General features: G+C 45.9%; 1 protein-coding gene across 2 annotated transcripts in view; it reads left to right on the top strand.

The window, feature by feature from the left end:
- Window positions 1-13482, top strand: part of TNFAIP2 (TNF alpha induced protein 2) — a 28098-nt gene extending 14616 nt beyond the window's left edge. For both annotated transcript variants that reach the window (XM_039537222.1, XM_039537221.1), the window contains exons 4-12: window positions 3793-3907; window positions 5300-5422; window positions 6654-6754; window positions 6858-6956; window positions 8715-8841; window positions 9610-9732; window positions 11476-11631; window positions 12157-12278; window positions 13327-13482. In XM_039537222.1, the coding sequence (XP_039393156.1) occupies window positions 3793-3907; window positions 5300-5422; window positions 6654-6754; window positions 6858-6956; window positions 8715-8841; window positions 9610-9732; window positions 11476-11631; window positions 12157-12278; window positions 13327-13468 (1108 nt within the window). In that variant the 3' untranslated portion in view covers window positions 13469-13482. The remainder of the gene's footprint in view (window positions 1-3792; window positions 3908-5299; window positions 5423-6653; window positions 6755-6857; window positions 6957-8714; window positions 8842-9609; window positions 9733-11475; window positions 11632-12156; window positions 12279-13326) is intronic.
- Window positions 13483-18242: the final 4760 nt, after the last annotated feature.

The raw sequence follows: 18242 nt of genomic DNA, 5'->3' as shown, positions 1-18242 counted from the left end.
TGCCAGTGCAGGATGGGCAATGACAGCTGGGAGACACTCTACAGTATAATTTACTGCTGGTCCCAGAAAGGAGCAGGGTTCACCCACCTCTAGAGCAGGCTCCATGTTGCAGCATGTGTACAAGGTACCTAGGGGTCACATCACACCCCATGCTAGCAGACCATACCGCTCTGCAGGCTGGTAAGAACTGGCAGGTGGGCAGTCAGGTCCCTTTCCCAGTACCTTGTGGCAAGTGCTGCCACATGGGGGGGGGGGGGTGCACTCTCACATGCCCCCACCAGTCACACCCACACGGCCCAGGGCCGGAGTTTGTCTACGGTGATTAGTAATGTACAGCATCAAGTACGATTTTTACAGTATCCAATTCAGACAGTAATTTTGAAACTCAAACACCTCTTGGGTGTCTTGATAGCTGTGCCAGGTTATACCTTGTAACTTAACGGCTTGCAGGTGGCAGAAGATGCCTCTCTGTCTATGCTCTGTAGGGGATCATTTGCCACCATGTACAGTTACACTTTATCATCATGCTCCCGTGCACCGAGTCATGCCAATTACACTCCATTGCTCTTCAGCCAGTTGAGCGGGCGTCTAAGTAGTCAGGGAGGCCCCTCACCTGTCCCTGTGGCTTAAATACATAGGATGGTATTTGCCAGGTCTTGTATTGTGTGGTCCTTGGGCCTGACGCTCCACTAATGTAAATCTGCATTGCTCCATTGGCTCCAAAGATGCCCACGTATTTATGTGCAAGTTGGCTTTGCTCCACTGGTGTCAAGTACATGGCTGATTTTTGGAATCAATGGCGCTATGCTGATTTACCCCAGCTTGAGGACCTGGCCTGAAATCAACACCTGCAGTTTATTCTAACCCTCTGGGGAGCATTTTTCACTTCCCCTCAGAGTGCCACAACAGCAATCCTTCAGCCCAGTGGAGCTGGAAGGGAGTCCAGTCCATTGCTGCCCCTCTTTAATCAAATAGCTCACAGCTCCCTGTCCTGATCACCCTTCCAGCTGTGTGACTGAACTCTTCCAGATGCTCCTTCTCCACCCCAGGCACCTCCTGCTGGGGAAGTGAAGGACCGTTTTTCCTTGTGGCCCTTCATTCAACTGCAGGTCTGTGCTCCTGAGAAACATGATGTGAAGTCATCTGGGAGGGCAGAGTATGTTGCTTAGGCATTACCCACAGTCCCTGTGTACCTCAGAGGGTGTGTCTACACTGCAGCTGGGAGGCGTAATGCCCAGCTCGGGTAGACATACATGGGCTAGCTCTGCTCGAACTAGCACCCAAAAGTAGCAGTGAGGCCGCAGCAGTGTGGGCGGAGGCTCGAATTAGCTGCCTGAGTACAATCCCCCCGGCCCTGGGGGTACAGCTCAGGCAGCTAGCCCGTGCCACCCTGGCCCCGGTGCTATTTTTAGCATGGTAGCTTGAACACAGCTTGTGTATGTATGTCTACCCACACTGGAAATCACATCACGCAGCTGCTTAGTAGACACTCCCTGAGTTAGGAGAGCAAGGAATGGAACCCAAATCCAGCAGAGCATTAGCCAAAGGACTGTTACTGGGCTAAACTACCACATGTTTTGTAAAACTGAACTCCTCCAAAGTACTAGACAAACCAGTTGCTCTGCTGTTAGATACGTTTTGTGAAGAAGTCGTGTTTCTTATCACAAACTGTAAATACAAAAGCTGTGTTACTTTATTTTAAACCCCCCAAGTATTTTTTTCCTAAGTGCTGCTTTGCTGTAAGATGGATTGACTTGAGGTTGATTTTAGAATTTTTTCAAAAGCGCTGCTGCACTCGGGGTAGAAACATTGATCGGCTAGTCATGTTTTAACTACTTTCATAAGGAGCAACATGTGATGAAATTGGTATTGCTAAATATGGATGTGAGAGTTTGCAGAGACCTTCCCTTAGACTGCAGAGACTGTCAGTGTTTCATACCCAGCCTAACCTACTTCCTATGTTAAACACGCACTGTGCAGTGGGGGAGGGTACATGCACAAGGCACGCACCTGCCACTGGTAAATGAGGATACGTGATGTCGCTGGGCATTTCATAGGAGACCACAGGACATGTACACCAGGGATGAATTTACCCCAGTAGGTTGAAATTCTAAAAGCAAGCCTGTTTTTCCATACACAAAAACCTCAATGTCCTATCAGTGAGTGACTTTATTTGAGTATATGGAGATATCCTCTGTGAAAGATTCTCCGCAAACCATGCTTCTCATCTAACAGCCTGAGTGAAACGTAGCGGTCACCTCTAGCAGAGGGCAGGCTTCTGGCCCAGAGCCTGAGCTCATTCTAAGGAGTGCTCAGAGCAGCTGAGGAGAAGGAAGGTATACACAGGTGGCCTTAAAGTCATCGTTGTGCCTCCCCTCTCACCCATGATTCTGGGCACTGGTTGCTCCCCTCACAAAACAGGTTTAAGTTAGTTGCCTGTGGCCCCAAGGGGCCACTTCACCTGTCAGGGAACAGCAGAGTGGAGAGAATCCTTGGCCAGGCCTCCTGCAGCAGGCAATAGGAGGTACAGCAGTGATTCATGTTGCCTCAGGTTTCCCTTGCACTGGGTGAATCCTCCTGCAGCTGGCTATACAAGTTTTATGGCCACTTTGCACCAGGGAAGCAGCACAGCTCTGATCCCTAGACATTTAAAGGCGCAGCGCACAGGGGAGGAAAGAACAATGACATAGATACACATACCATACAAGCCTCCCTCAGCGTATTGCATTCAGAAAAGTTCTAGCATAAGCCAAAACGTGTGGCTTTGTTTTGAAAACCGATTGGGTGGTTTCAGGAGTAATTTGGGAGGGGCGAATCAGCAAATGTTGTTTCAATGCTCCAGACCACTAGATTAGGGTAGGATTATCTAGAACCCTGGCTATTTTCTTACACAAATACCCTCTGAAGGATAACCAGTAGAGCTGAGTGAACGTTTTTGACTGAACTTTTTTCAACAAAAAATGCAGATTCCGCACCTTGTCCATCTTCCCCCACTAAACTGTGCCTGGCACAGCACTACTGCTGCTAAAGATCTGGCAACAAGTTTCTGAAGTTGTAGAAAAGCAGCCCATGTATTGTTGCTAGTAGTACAATGTGATATTTGTGAAGTGATGGTTCATCTATAAATGTGGATGTTGGGTAATCACTAACATTGCTCACTGCAGTGCAAAACCTGCCCTCAGTGTAAGTCTCCTTTGAGGCTGATGGAGTGATTCCACATCGACAGCAGGGTAGCAGTTGATTTTTGTCTCCATGTCAAGCCATCAGTCCTCCCTTCAATAGGCATTTCACAGAAAGAACAGCAGGAGGATATGAGACACCAAAAGCAGCCTATTAAACAGTGAAATTCTAAAAACCAACTGCTTGTCCAAAGTTCCTTTAGTCACTACAACCCAGTGTCCCATCAGATAATTCAGCTATTGAAGGAGGAAGGGTTTCCTTTATTTTCATTGTTTTGAATTCTCCCTTTCCCACCAGAACTCAGCTGCGGGCACAAAACTCAACTCCTGGTTCCAGTTAGGCTAGAACACTTCTGCACTGTTTGAATTCCCACAGCAAACTGTGCCAGTGTCCGTTATTGTTTAGTGGCACGAACAAACTATAACTGGAGACTTGGGCTACAAAGCCTGGGTGCTGTCTCCTTTCCTCCAAGGCCTGCCTGGGTTTAAGGGCAACACCCATTTTTACATCTGGTTTTCACTAATTTCTTTAGCAATGTTAGATTTATGTAAACCAACTGTCTTCAATTACACTGACTCTACGAAATGTGATTGCTTGGCTTTTTCATTCCAGTGACATAAGAAAAAATTCCATTTTAGTGAAAGAGTTGGATGAAGCCAAACTGGGGAGCCTGTTGCCACCCAGAATGATCAAACAGCTTGAAGTTAAATACCTGTTTAATGAAGCGGTGAGAATCTGTTCATTCCTTTCTTACCTTTATTTCTGTGACACGCCTTAGTGAAGCTTTATTTTGTCCAGGGCACAGTTACTGTGCATTGCTCTGCTCCTTGTGTCATTTTACATACCCTTCAAGATCAGACGTGTCAGCTCAACCTTGCTAAGCGGGAGGGAAATGAATCATGTTCTCTCTTGCACAATGATCTACATAACAAAATGCTGTTGTCTTCATGCTCAGCCCAGCCTACTAGCCTTGTAGAAAAACAATTATTCTATCCCTGGAAGCCTTACCCTAAGAGGGAATAAACAATCAAAGATTTTTTTGGACCCAGTTTTAAGTAAAGCATGCAGAGAGGGCTCAGTTCTCCTCTCCTAGCTAGGTATGTCCAGGGTAGCTCTCGTGGCATTACTCCTGACTTACATGCTGTTGTCAGAGGAGACTCATACCCAAAGCTTTTGTGAAAGTAGGTTGGGTGCATGCAAAGGGGTGCAACTGTGCAGGCCTGCTTTTTGAAAATCTAGCCCTTAACTGTACCAAAGAATCTTGGCAGAAATGGCAGAGAGGCTGTTAGTCTTGGGTTGCTCTCCCTCTTCCCCGCCCCTCCCCAAAAAGCCCACAAGTGGTGACCATTCTAGTAATCAGTACTTAGAACCTTGTGATCAGGCTAGAATTCTTGGAGACTTGTAAGTAGAGAGGAAGTTCAGTCTGGAGTTCCAGTCTATAATCCCTTCCAGATGTGAGCTGGGACAGGCAAGTTGTTGAGCAAACAGAACGCAGCAGTAGCCTCTCGGTGTTAATTACCGTATGCGCTGTGCGGCTCTGCAGTTATCCATGTCAGGAGCAGGAAGGGTCAGCGCTGAGAAGCAGCCACTATATGCAGCATGCTTCTCCTCCCAACCTGGCAGCTAGTCAGGTGGAGATGTGCCCAGAAGACCGTGCTGCTTTTTGAAGCATTATCTTCTGTGCTCTGGCTGGTAGAGGAGCCACAAGGGAGACTGAACAGCACCCAAAGCACTGGAGCTTCCACTTCCCATTCTCCTGGGAATTGGGGGCAATATTCTGTACACCTTCCAAGCCTCTCCCTGAGGAAACGTTAATTGGGAACACTGAAATGAGCCTCGGGTTACAAGAACTCTGGATGCCCTCCCCTGAGCTAAGCACAGGAGGGTACAATATGGTCATGAATAAAGACTGGGCCCTATGAGTATAGGGTTTTTACACGCATCTCTCAGACGGTAGCTTGTAACTGGCAGAGAGCAGAGTTTCAAGTTCCTAGCAGGGATTGATGTAAAATTCCGTTAGGCTAGACAAGTTACACGACTGAGCAGTAAAACCGTGAGCACTAAAAACCATGTACATGGGCTGTGGTAAATGTTGTTTCTTTTCCTTCATTCTGTCAAGGCCTCTATCAAGAACTGGCTGGCCAAGAGTTTAGAAATGGAAGTAAAGAGGTGGACAGAAGAGAAAGAACCAGAAAAACTGGATGGACATTTTCATAGTGAATTAGCCATAGATGTCATCCAGGTAACAAATACACTGAAGTGCCTTGTTTTACTTGACCTAGGATATATTGAAAAATAAATAACTGTTGTGCAAGTATTAGGATTTGAAACCAAGTACAATCCATTCAAGAAGCTCTAGATATCCACATAAAGGGAAGACGGTGTAATGGTATGGAAAAATCTCTTTAGGTATTTGACATCACCATAGTAACTGTGCACTTCCTAACTATCAATGGATTTTATCCTCAACACCCCTGTGAGGTAGGCCAGTGCTGTTATCCCCTTTTGACTGATGGGGAATGGAGGTACAGGGAGACTAAGTGAGTTGCCCAAGGTCACCGAGGGAGGCTATACCAGAGCAGGGAATTGAACCCAGTTCTCCCACAGTGCAGGCCAATGTCTTATCCGCTAGGCCTGCCTCAGTCAGAGTCTATGGGCTGATTGCATGGGTGGTTATTCATTAGGGACTAGCAGGTCCCTCTGTTCTGAAGTCCTGGGAAACTCCCCTTCCCCACACCTCAAACATGTTAAGGGGGAAAATCCTGCCCTTGTTTGACCTGACAAAAGGGGAATGCATGTGTGTAACCAAAACTGAACCAGTAAGACCTCTTGTACACAAATGAACAAAATGGCAGTTATTTGTTGAGGAACTTGGCTGAGTTTCAGGTTGTGTTAGACAAATCAGCTCTTTTCCTTCATCTTTTCTTGGGTAGGACTCTTTCTCCCTGCCCAGAGATTAGAAGACATTTTTCAAAAAGTGTGTGTGTATTTTTATATATATAAAATCACTTGACACTATGTTCACACTTTTTCTTCCTCTGAATTCCTGTTTAGTTTCTCCTTCATTTATGTTCCGGAATGAAATCAGAGGGTGGAAATATTGCACTAGTGTCCCAAATAAATACAGTTCCATTGCTTATTCCCAGGACAGGCCGTGTTGTCCAGCAGCTAGGACCCTGTGCTGGGACTCTGGAGAGACCAGCATTCTGTTCCATGCTCTGTTTTGTGACTTGTCCAAAGTCACACCACTTCTCCACCGTCTTTAGTTATAGGCAGCCAACGCAGGCAGCTGCCATTGGCTCTTGCTTTGTGTTTGTGCAGTGCCTAGCACATTGATCACTACTCTTCTAACACCAATGATTAATAAGAAATCAGCATCAGCCATCTTAGCAACTCTCCTGTGGGTTTTTTTTTTGCAGGGGAGGGTTGTTGTAGAAATTTGAAGTTGACAGTTGTTCAATTTTATGTCTTAGACTATTCATGGAGGACAAAAGCGAGCTGCAGAAATTACACCTGAACTGGGCAAACAACTGTCCATTGTACTGTTGGTGGAGCTGTCAACATTTTTGAAAAGGTAGAGTAACAATCTGTTGCAGGAAACAGCTTCCTACGTGCAACGTTGACATCCAGTTGCAAAGTTACTGATCCTGATTTCTTCTTTCAATCTCTCTCTTTAGCTACCAGAAGGCCTTAGAAGAATTTAAAGAGAAAAACAAGCAGCACAGCTATTTCAAGGCTACAATAATTGCAAATATTAACAACTGCATGAATTTTAGGTAAGCGTCACAATGAACATGCTTAACTTATTGCTTTGTAATCAATCCGGGTGACATTAGCTTGTGGCGGTAAAGAGCATTACAGCAGCAAACACACGGAAATCTTTAATTGTATTTAATATTTACATACCGATTTAGAGAGAGAGAAGCTACAGTGTAACTTCCAGTATCTAATATCCAGAAAGCTTAATCAAATATTTACATTATATACTTGTCACCCTTATTATTTAGCTAGTGTAAATCAGCATAGCTCCAGGGAAGTTATTCGTACGTCATTTTAGAGCAGCTGAGAACCCCACCCAAAGATTTTCAGCTACTATGACAATTCTATTATTCCAGATTTCAACTGTTCCTCTTGAGTGCAAGTTCTGGCAACATAGGGGTCATGGAATCAGGATACCAGGGTTCATTCTTTGTTCCTACGTGGATTGATCATGGACAAGTCACCTAGTCTCCAAGTGCCCATCTGTAGAACAGATATGCGCTTGGGGTAAAAGAACAGTGCCATTTGATTATTTAGGAACAAGCAGTTTCATTCCATTAGGACAGTTTCCACAACTGCATTTTTCCTTTTATCCAAGCTGTGCATCATTAAATAATTTTGCTACAAAACTAAGGTACCCTCTGGCTGTCCTAATAGAGTGGAGATATTATCTATTATTTTCAAGGAATAATGGAAAAACAATAGACTGAATCCTGCGTGAGAGGTCAGAGCCTGAGTCCAACTGTTCAAAAGGCACAAGGCCATTGGCACAGAGTTTCTATTCTGCTGGGGGATGCCGCCCCTGGCTCCACCCAGGCCTTCCCCTACTCCACCCCTTCCACCAATGCCCCACCCCCACCCTGCTTCTTCCCACCCCTGCTCCGCCCCTGCCCTTCTTCCCGCCCAGTTCCACCCCCTTCCCAAGCGCACTGCGCCCTCACTCCTCTCCCCTCCCCCCCAGCACCTTCTGATGCCAGCTGATCTCTGGCAGGCGGGAGGTGCTGGGAGCGATGGGGAGGCAGTGATCCGTGGAGCCGCAGGTGGACACGAGACATGGGGGGAGGGAGAGCTGTTGATGGGGGGGGGCTGCCAGTGAGTGCAAATCCCTCACCATTTTTTCCCCCATGGGTGCTTCAGCCCCAGAGCACCCACGGAGTCAGCGCCTATGCACAAGGCTGAGGAACTGAATCCTACAGCCCAGCCTGCAGTAGCCAGTGTCCACCAGGGCCATAGGAAGGAGCATCAGATATTGCCTGTTGCCACTCATTTCATGAGGGTTTGAGTCCATGTATCTGCACTGTGTGCCCTGTGAACCTGCTACAGCTCAGCTCACCCACAACTTCATTGCTGCACTCCTGTGCCAAGAACTGCCATCAAGCTGGCAAGGGGGTATGGAGTTCCTGCAGCGCCTGGGTCCCATGTAGCAGGGGATGTTCTTTCCACTGCAGTTTGGCCTTTACCAGGGCAATGGCAGGGCTATTTAGATCTGCCCTTTTGCCATTCACATGTGCAGTGATAATTTACATGCACCTCCAATAACACAACAATTGCCAGACAGACAAATTAAAAAGTCACCGCCATGTATCCCTCCCACTAACACTGACCATCACTTCTACACTAAGACATAGAAGCCACTCAGAATTCTAGTTTGCTTTTTGGGTAGTGACCAAAACTTGTTGTCCTGGTGCTAGGTTCCATTTTCTGACCTATTAAAATGTGTCTCCCACTAGCGTTCCTATTTTGTGTAACAAATCTATCCCTGCATCTTGTTTCAGAGACCACACAGAGAAAACCACACCATCAGCACAAGACAGCACAAGATTAAAAATACTTGGCGCACTTAGTGAAATAGAGAACATTGGCTATGATGTACTGCTTCAAGATTTGTTTCTGGAGTTAAAGGTAACCTGTGTGTATTACATGAATAAATACCAAGCATATAGGGATGTAATTGTATCATATGAAATATTCCTGTAGAGGAAAAGTCTAATGTTAGTGATTTGATTTGGGACAAAAAAGTAGGTTCCACATAATTTTCCCAGAATTCTTCTTTTGGGGGGGGAAGGGGGGTTAAACACATAGCAACCCAGTGTTCCAGGGTTTATACAGCACATCGTAGTATCTGATCACATTTCTTCGCTGAGGTCATCATCATGCTGTCTTTATCAAAGCAATGAATATACACTTCAGGTTGATTGATTTAACTGAATGGGAAGTTTACAGTCTAAAGAAAAATCTGATCTTTTCTCATCTATTAGGTTGTGGGATTTGGCTTGGGATCCCTCTCTATCACACCCAAACGTGGGAAAAGATCAGAGCCAGATCTGAACTTTAAGTCTCAGCCCCAACCTTCATTATTTAAAACTCAATTGGTTCCCATTGTTTTATTCCTCAATTAGGGTGACCAGATGTCCCGATTTTATAGGGACAGTCCCAATCTTTGGGTCTTTCTCTTATATAGGCTCCTATTATCCCCCACCCTCTGTCCCGATTTTTCACACTTGCTGTCTGGTCACCCTAGCCTCCATTCACCCCTTCTCCTTTAGCAGGCCATCTTTAATTTCTTTGTACAGCACCATGCACACCTGTTGTATAAAATGTTAATCTCTATGTACATATTTGCATTTAGACTTTGCTTTGTAGAAGCTGACCAGCATGTTCTTTCCTCAGCCTATTTTTAGAAAGTTCACCCAAAGTAAATGGCTTTCGTGCAGTGAAACGATGAATGAAATCATTCAGGCCACCAGCAACCACCTTTCAGAATTCAAGACTCTCCATGACCCCTTTTATCAGGTAAGGTCAAAGGGAGACATTGAAAGAATTCTAGGGAATCCAAGCTTGGCTTGTCAGCTAGGGACCATTCTGATGCTCAGCTATATGGACCCACCTCAGTTTGGCAAGGGGACTGGGTGTGCATGTTGGCAAGTGCCAGCTTAACCCCATTTAAACTGGTGAGTTTTCACACTTGCAAATCCCATTCCCAAGGAGGGGTTTCCATTACTGTGCAGATTACCTAAATCATCCCAATGGCCAACATCAACTCCTATCCATCAAAGCCAGATTCACATACCTCCTTCTGACCCTGGTTTCTTCAGCATGATGGCCAAACACACTGAAGCCTTTCTAATGTTCAGGCAGCTTTTCAGAATAAGGCTTTGTCTACATCAAGGATCTGGGCTGTTGGTCCTCCAGCCCCAGCATGTCTGCACATGTGCAAATTAGTTTAGGGTGGCTTTGATAATCCTAAGTATTTGCAGGGGTGGTTGCAACGGGCGCCAATCCCAAGAACAGGCCACATCTAGATGTTGTGATTTGCAGTGCAAGCTTCTATCCTCAGCCACATCCAAGGCGATTTTAAATGTCCACGTCCATATTTCTTGTGGTTATACAGCAAGTCTCAAATAGACAATGTAAAGTCCCCATGTAAGAATTCTGTTTCCTGCTTTCGTCTCTCTAATAATCTGAACAAATTCAGTAATATATGTAATCAAATAGGGGACCAGGAGGAGCTGAGGCAGATTCCTGTTTCCCTGTGATATTTCTACCTCTCGTGCATCACTCGTTCCCAGTAGGAACTCCCCATTCTGGGAAAGAGCCAATTCCCAGACATCATGTGCTTTGCTTACGAGGGGCTGGGAGGCTTTGTGCACTGGGTAGAACAGGACTCCAGATCAGCCAGTAATAAGATGAGCGAGTACTTCAGAACTAATGAGAATCCAGCATGGCTGTCCAGGTGTAACTGAGGGCAGGAATTTGGCACACCGTGTTTTAGCATTGGGACCATATTGCCATTGATCCACATGTACAAACAGGGGCTTAATGCTATTTAAAGGTGTCCCAAACAAAAATTTGAAACAGACCCCCACCCTTTCCCTGAGCTCACCTATGCTAGCCCAGGCCATCCTCCTGTCCCCTGGTGAATGTCCCCTCCATTCCCTCTTTCCTCCCCTAACTCACCCAGCTCCAAGACTGCTCTTGCTATGTTCCTTGATGGCTGGCCTTGGAAAGAGGCTGCACATCTGTGAGTCCTCTGGTGAGTGGGCAGGAGCTGTTACCTTCTCTAGGTATTCACCTCCTGCATCAGCTCCACCTGGGGCAACTATGGAACTTGGGGCTGGGCGCAACTGAAAAGAAATTGCCCAAGGTTGTCCTCTCCATGACAGCAGTGGGAGCAAGTCTGTTAGAGGTGGGGGAGGATTGTCCCTCTGTTGCTACTCTTTGGAACCGTCTGAGGCTCTGCCCATTCCCTGCCCGTTCCTCCTGTCAAGTCAAAGGCAAGTGCTTGGAGCCTCATTGTAACTCCACTTCTTCCCCAATTGCAGGGCTCAACCCCTGTGTCCCCACCCCTCACCACCACTGGACTAGGATACACAGTAGGAGGGGGCTATGGAGCCCTGTACATAAGTGCCATTGAGATAAGTGGCAACTCTATGCCAGACATCTGGCATAATCTGTAGCCCTCCCAGTGGGTTCCATGCATACGATCCTACTGAATTAACTTCCATTCTCTCTCTTCTCCCCCCCCCCCCCAACCAGGGCATTATGGAGAAGATTCATGGTCACTTGGTGAGAGAATACATTGTGAGGCTAATTAAGAAGAAAGTCAGTTTGAAAACCCCAGAACTACAGCAAAACTTGTCAAATCTCATTTCAGCTCACGCCTCCCACTTGCAAAGCTTCTGCAAAGAGAAGGTTAGTGATGGCTCACCATGTCCACCTTAGAACTTAACTCCTTTCAGAAGTTCATAGGACTTTCTTCAGCCTCTAGCATTAATTCTTCAAATGCTATTTAGTTTTTACAAGTGGATGTTACACAGAAGGGGAGTTTTCTGAGGTTAGGGGCAGTTAAAGTTGGAATATATGCCCAGAGACTGAAGTTTACAAGTCTAACACTCTAGTAGCAGCAAATGAGCTGCCAAGTATGATGCTGATTTCCCACTTCCTCCTGATTACATGCAATTGGTTCCTTTCCTGTTATGCTCAGTCTGGGCAAGGCTAAATCCAGTTTAGAATAAAGTCTCTGAAAACTATAGGGCATCATTTCTAATTGCTGTTTGGTTCCTTCCTTTGTGCCAAACCCAATTGTGTCAAACTGGCTTAGCTGGAATCCTATTTAAACAGCGTTCCTTGGTTATGTCCCCACCCCATGCAGACAGGGTTTTGTAATCCCAGTGGACCTGTAATAGACTGTTTACTCTGCCCACTATTTTCTGATAGGGGTCCAAGGCCACGTGGTTGGATTCTGCACTCCCAAAACTGGCTGAAATAATCAGACTTCAGGATTCAAATGGCATTAAAATAGAAGTTGCTACGCTTGCTAATACATACCCAGATATCAGGTAAGAGGTACTGAAAAATACTTGTGAACATTAATAGGAACGTCCACAGTAGTTCCATGAAGATACTTGAGTATTAGATGAAAAGTAGCTAGTTTGAGCATCAGCTTTTCTAGATCAGGTTGAAGCACTTCAAGTCCTGCTACACAGAGAGCAGAGAGATCATCATCCATGCCAAGTGCCTAGGAGCACTGCTGCATGGTGGGTAACAACTCCCCTTTTAGCAAGGTACAGTTCAGAGATCTTGATAGGAGATATATTTTTGTTCCTGACCTCTTTTCCAAAGTACATACAGATCCAAGTTCCATAATTCAGCTGTGCCACCACGGATTTTATAGTTTAGATTAGGTGTCCTCCACTCCACCCCCCAACATGTAATTTTTTGTGACCGTTTGGCTGGTGACCTATCAGCTAAAATAAGTTGTCTTAAGCAAGACACCATATAGAATCTACAACATTCTGAGCCAGGTATAGGGGGGTAGCCATGTTAGTCTGTATCCACAAAAACAACAAGGAGTCCGGTGGCACCTTAAAGACTAACGGATTTATTCGGGCATATCTGAAGTGGGTTTTTTACCCACAAAATCTTATGCCCAAATAAATCTGTTAGTCTTTAAGGTACCACCAGACTCCTTGTTGATTCTGAGCCAGGTTTCTCCTCTTTCATGTCAACTGAAGGCAGGGGATGGTGCAGTGGTCAGGATACTAGCCTGGGATTTAGGAGACCTGGATTATATTCCCTGCTGTGCCACAGACTTCCTGTGTAACCTTGGACAAATCACTTAGCCTCTTCATGTCTCAGTTGCAATCAACAGACTTGAGATTGAATTATTTGTATTACCGTAGTGCTTAGAAGTCTCACTCCTGGAGCAGAACCGCATTCCGCTAGGTGCTGTATAAACACAGAACAAAAAGCACTTCCCCTACCACACACAGGTGTTGTGAGGATAAGGACATTAAAGACCCTTAGGTGGTCAGATGATGGGGCCATATAAGAACCTTAGATACATACACAGAGTGGCACTAACATTGGATCTTTTCTGTTTGCTAGCAAAAAGCACGTTGCTGCCATCTTGTACATCAAGGGAAACTTGCCGAACAGTGAAGTGAGAAGCATCCTGAGCATCCTGGATGTCAGCACAAAGTTCACCACTTCCTGTGAATCTCTGTTCTCAGCTATAAAGATTTCCTAGGCTTGATCCCTGCACCCAGCACTCATACTGTATGCGACTATTTGCTAAGCTAGTAAAAGTCACGGCATGGGGCCAGGTTCAGCAAGCCTCACGCATGGGCTGTGTAGCTAACCGGTGCAGCAGCACTTCTCTACTGAAGTCCTTTTTTCGTCATTGTAAGATTGACTCCCCTGGGGGAAGAGATTTGCTCTGTGCTTAGCTACGAAGGGATGAAATCTGATGGAGGGGTTGTGTTCTAGTTCTCTGAACAGCAAACAGAGCTCTCAAATGAGACACCGACTCCATCTGAGGTCTCAGACAATCCCACTATGCCTCAGTTTCCCCCTAGGTACAATAATACTCCAGTTACTTCCCGGGGCGTTGCAAGTATTACCTAGCTAACTAACTATTTAGCTAAGCTCTATAAAGCATGGCTTATCCTCTATGGAGGAAGAGGCTCTTGGCTAAGTTTTTTTTTTTGGGGGGGGGGGAGGGGAATTAAATGTAAAGTGATTGGGGGGGAAAAAAATTTCAGAGCATGCTCAGTAGAAATCTGCTAGGTTTTCTTTTTAATCAGAGGCTAAGAAGCTGCATTTTCTATTAGATCAATAAGATGTGGCGAAGGGGTCAGGAAGGAACAAAGCCGGCCCTCAGGCTGGCTTGCAGGAACAGTTTGGATAAGGAAAGGTTTAAAGGGTCTCATTGAAGGTTGTGACTGCATGCGTTTCAAAAAGTGAAAGTGTCCATGATAAGGCAAGAGAAAAGTCACAGCATAGAAAGCTGCCGATCTTGGAACTTCGGGAGCTTTCGGCATTTTGTAAAATCCAAATTTTAATTTTTTAAAAATCTAAGTTTTGGCACCTTCCTTTTGTGAGGCTACAGCCAGCACAGTGTAAACTGATGGGCTGCTGCCCAGCTACGCAAGCCTTGCGGAAAGCATTCCCTAGCCACACCACAGCAGTCAGCCAGAGGTGGGAATTTACCACTCCTATACCCCATTCACCTCCATGAGGTGTGAATTTCTATGCCTGCTTGGCAAATTAGGATCCAATCCTGCAAGTGCTCTGCACACAGAGTTCCAGGTAGGATTGGGATTTTAAGTACTCACATTTCTGACTTCCTCCTGTTTATGTTCAGTAGTTCTCAGTGCTATAGATTAAGGGTTTCTATAGCTAATTATACATTGCACTAGCTGTTGTAGCCTAAGGCCCCAATTCAGCAAAGTATTTACCTTGCTTACATCCACAACATTCAGCAAAGCATGTGTTTCAGTTCTATTGCTTTCAATGGGATTTGAACACATGCTTTAAGTGTTTGGGAGCCTAACTGCACCACACATTTTGTGTTATCTTTTTGTATAAAATCTCTCTCCCTGTCAGTTGCCCTCTATCCTGCTGTTGTGGGTCTAGAATAGGGCTGGAAATACTAATCTTTGGTATGTTTTGAAAGCAAGTTTTTGTTTTCAAGACCTAATCTTTTAGCCAGAGAATTAATCATCAAAATATCCAATTTGTTGAATCCAAGACCTTTACCCTCTGTATCAAACTGTAGAAAGCTCATCTGCAAGGAGTAGGGTGACCAGATGTCCTGATTTTATAGGGACAGTCCTGATTTTGGGGTCTCTTATATAGGCTCCTATTACCCCCACCCCGTCCCGATTTTTCACACTTGCTGTCTCGTCATCCTAACAGGAGGATGAATAATGACTATGGAAACTGTGAAATGGTAGTTGCAAACAAAGCCTATGGGCATTAACGTCACTATAAAACCATTTTAAATGTGACCACATCTTGTATATACTGCATGTAAGCTTCTGCTTTCTAACCCTGAGGTTATATTTCCACAGGTACTTGTAGGTCATCCGTGTATTTTAGAATCCAATTTTATTTTCTCTAATTATCGTTGTATGCAATATTTATATTTAAACAGTATTAAAATTATGCTGGAAATGTAGGTGACTTACCTCTGGTTGTGTGTATGTACTGTATATACCATATGCATGGGTAACCCTGTGGTATTCCTTCAGAGATGATTCCCTTAGTACTTGCACCCTGACGAATGTTAGGGTAGGATTGCCAATTTTCTAATTGCAGAAAATCCTGCCCCTTCTCAGAGACCCTGCCCCCCACTTACTCAATCCCTGCTTCCTCTGTTGCTCGCTCTCCCCCACCCTCACTCACTCGCTCATTTTCACCAGGCTGGGTCAGGGGTGTGGGCTCTGGCTGGGGGTGCAGGCTGTGGGGTGGGGCCAGGGAAGAGGGATTTGGAGTGCAGGAGGGGGCTTGGGGCATGGGAGGGAGTGTGGGGTGCGGGTTCTGGGCAGCACTGACCTCAGCGGCCCAAGCATTTCCCAGGGATGGAGAAAGTACACGTGGCTCCCGAGAAGCGGTGGCATGTCGCTCCAGCTCCTAGACAGATGGGCGGCGGCCAGGGAGGCTCTGTGCGCTGCCCCCGCCCCCAGGCACCACCCCAAGCACTGGCTTCACAGCTCCCATTGGCCATGGTGTTCCTGGCCAAGGGGAGTTGTGGAGCTGGCAGTCAGGGCAGGGCAGGGGCAGCACACAGAGCCCCCCTCAGCACCCCTCTGCCTAGGAGCCGGAGGGACATGCTGGCCACTTCCTGGGAGCCATGCGGAGCTGGGCACAGAGCCCGCCTGCTCCACTCAGGATGGCCAACCAGACTCTTAGCAGCCCTGTCAGCTGTTCTGACTGGAGTTGCCAGCATTCCTTTTCGAGCGGATATTCCGGACGCCTGGCAACCCTATGTTAGAGTCCAGTGCCTCGTACACTGAGGGTACTACTGGAATACAAATAAAGAGAAGCTAGTACTGCAGGGCCACATGCTGTGTGTCTGTATTGTTAGTGCATACTCTACCTTATTCACTTGATACTGTAGCCTGGCTTCCTATGGTCTTGGGAGCAGGGATTGTCATTTGCTGTGTGTTTGTGTAGCATCTAGCACCGTGGTGCCCAGCCTAGGTGTAACTGAACTATAAACATTGAATAATAAAGACAGATCAGTATATTTTTTTAAGGATACACTTGTGACAGGTTGGACCCCCTTAGGATGCCACCTGATGTGCTGAGATACCACTGAGCCTGCCTCTTATACCAGCTTGGGCACCCTTTTTACCTATCTTGCTGACCTAGGCTGTTAAACCTCCTCCAGCAAACACAAGCAGGGCCACACCCAACTGCAGAATGAAACAGATAAACAGTTCTGGGAAGGCTCATCTTAAGGAACTTGCCCCAGCACTCAGGTGTCTACCTCCCTGGGAGTGCAAACCCAAAGATATATTATGAAATCCGCCTCCTCCCTCAATGTGGAGGAAGGTATGCACAACTTCTCACCCGTGTGGAAGCCAGTAAATAATTAACAAGGTTTTGAAGAGATCTTAATGAATGTTAGTTAGCATGAGTTAGGTTAACTGTGACCCTGGTGACGTGAGGAAGCAAGATAATGTAAGACAGAGTGAATTGTGTGAAAGTTATTACGACCTTGCAATATGCAGTCTTGCAGTCTTGTTTTTCTAGTGAGATAGCAGAAAAGCTTATGTATAAACAAAATGTATTTGTTGCTTTTTACTGTCTGTATTATTGCTAGAAATTGTCTGTAAAAGGTATAAAGGCTTGCTGTAATTGTTTACCAGTTGAGAGACCTGTCCAGGACCCTGTGTCCTATGGCACTCTCTCCCTCCATGGTAATTACTGGAGAAATAATAAAGTATTTAATTTTGCTGCACCCAAACAAAAAAAGCGAGAACTGAGTTTTTCTTCGACAATTTGGGGGCTCGTCCGGGATGGCAACGCCCACGGACCCACAGACAACTACTACGGATCATTCCCTTTCGAACCCCATGGCGCCACATGAGAGGTATGAGACCTTTTGAAATCTCTATTGGGGTATCGGAGGAGGACTTTCCGTGAGGACGTCTGTCTCTCTGTTGGGCTCACGCCATCTGAACTTATTGACTGTGCAGCAGGATCAGATGCAAAGTGGTATTGGGGAGAGGCCCCAATAAGGTTAGTTTATAGCAGTACTGGGAACTGCTGAGTTGGCCAAGGAAATGCATAAGGTAATGCATAAGGTAATGCATAGGTAAATGCATTAGAATGCACCGGTGCTGAGGGGTTTTTACCGCCTCAAGAGGGGTTGTCATACCGCCTCATGGTATTGGTCCGGACCAGGTAAAGATGCATCATGGTTTAAAAAAAAAAAAAAAAAAAGATAAAAAGGTTGAAAAAGGGTTAAAAAGAAAAAGGAAGAAAAAGAGGCCTTGGTGTGTGTGTGTGTGTACACCAGTGTGAGTGGCTGTTACCGGGCTAGCCCGGTAACTAGTGGATCTTTAGGAGATCCGACCCACGGTGGGCTGACTCAGCCTGGCATAGTCCGGCGAGGAAGCTGCCTGGGTCTAGGAGTGTGTGAACCCATCTTCCCTTCCCTTTCCTTGTGAGTCTCTCCTGTGTGAGTGGAAAATGTACGTACATTATGGTCCTAAAACCTACAGGTATTTAAGCAAACATAAACTAACAAGGGTAAAACAGATTTTGGAAATGCTGGACAAGCTGTATACAGGATAATCTCCCGTCCACCTATTTCCCTTCTCTGAACATTATACACAGACATGCCAGTCTGGATATGTGTAAGTATTAAAGTGGCTTAAGGCTTGGGGCATTCATATTTTTCCCGAGTGATGTGGGAGCATTCCCAACACTCTCCATTGTTGTTTTATTATTTTAATGAAGCTTTAAAATTTGATTATATGCTCTGTCAGTTTGATCACCTGACATGAGGG

Source organism: Mauremys reevesii, linkage group 4, assembly GCF_016161935.1.
Source record: "Mauremys reevesii isolate NIE-2019 linkage group 4, ASM1616193v1, whole genome shotgun sequence".
Classification (NCBI taxonomy): domain Eukaryota; kingdom Metazoa; phylum Chordata; order Testudines; family Geoemydidae; genus Mauremys; species Mauremys reevesii.
The sequence above is the reverse complement of the archived record's forward strand: the minus strand, read 5'-3'. Positions and strand labels throughout refer to the sequence as shown.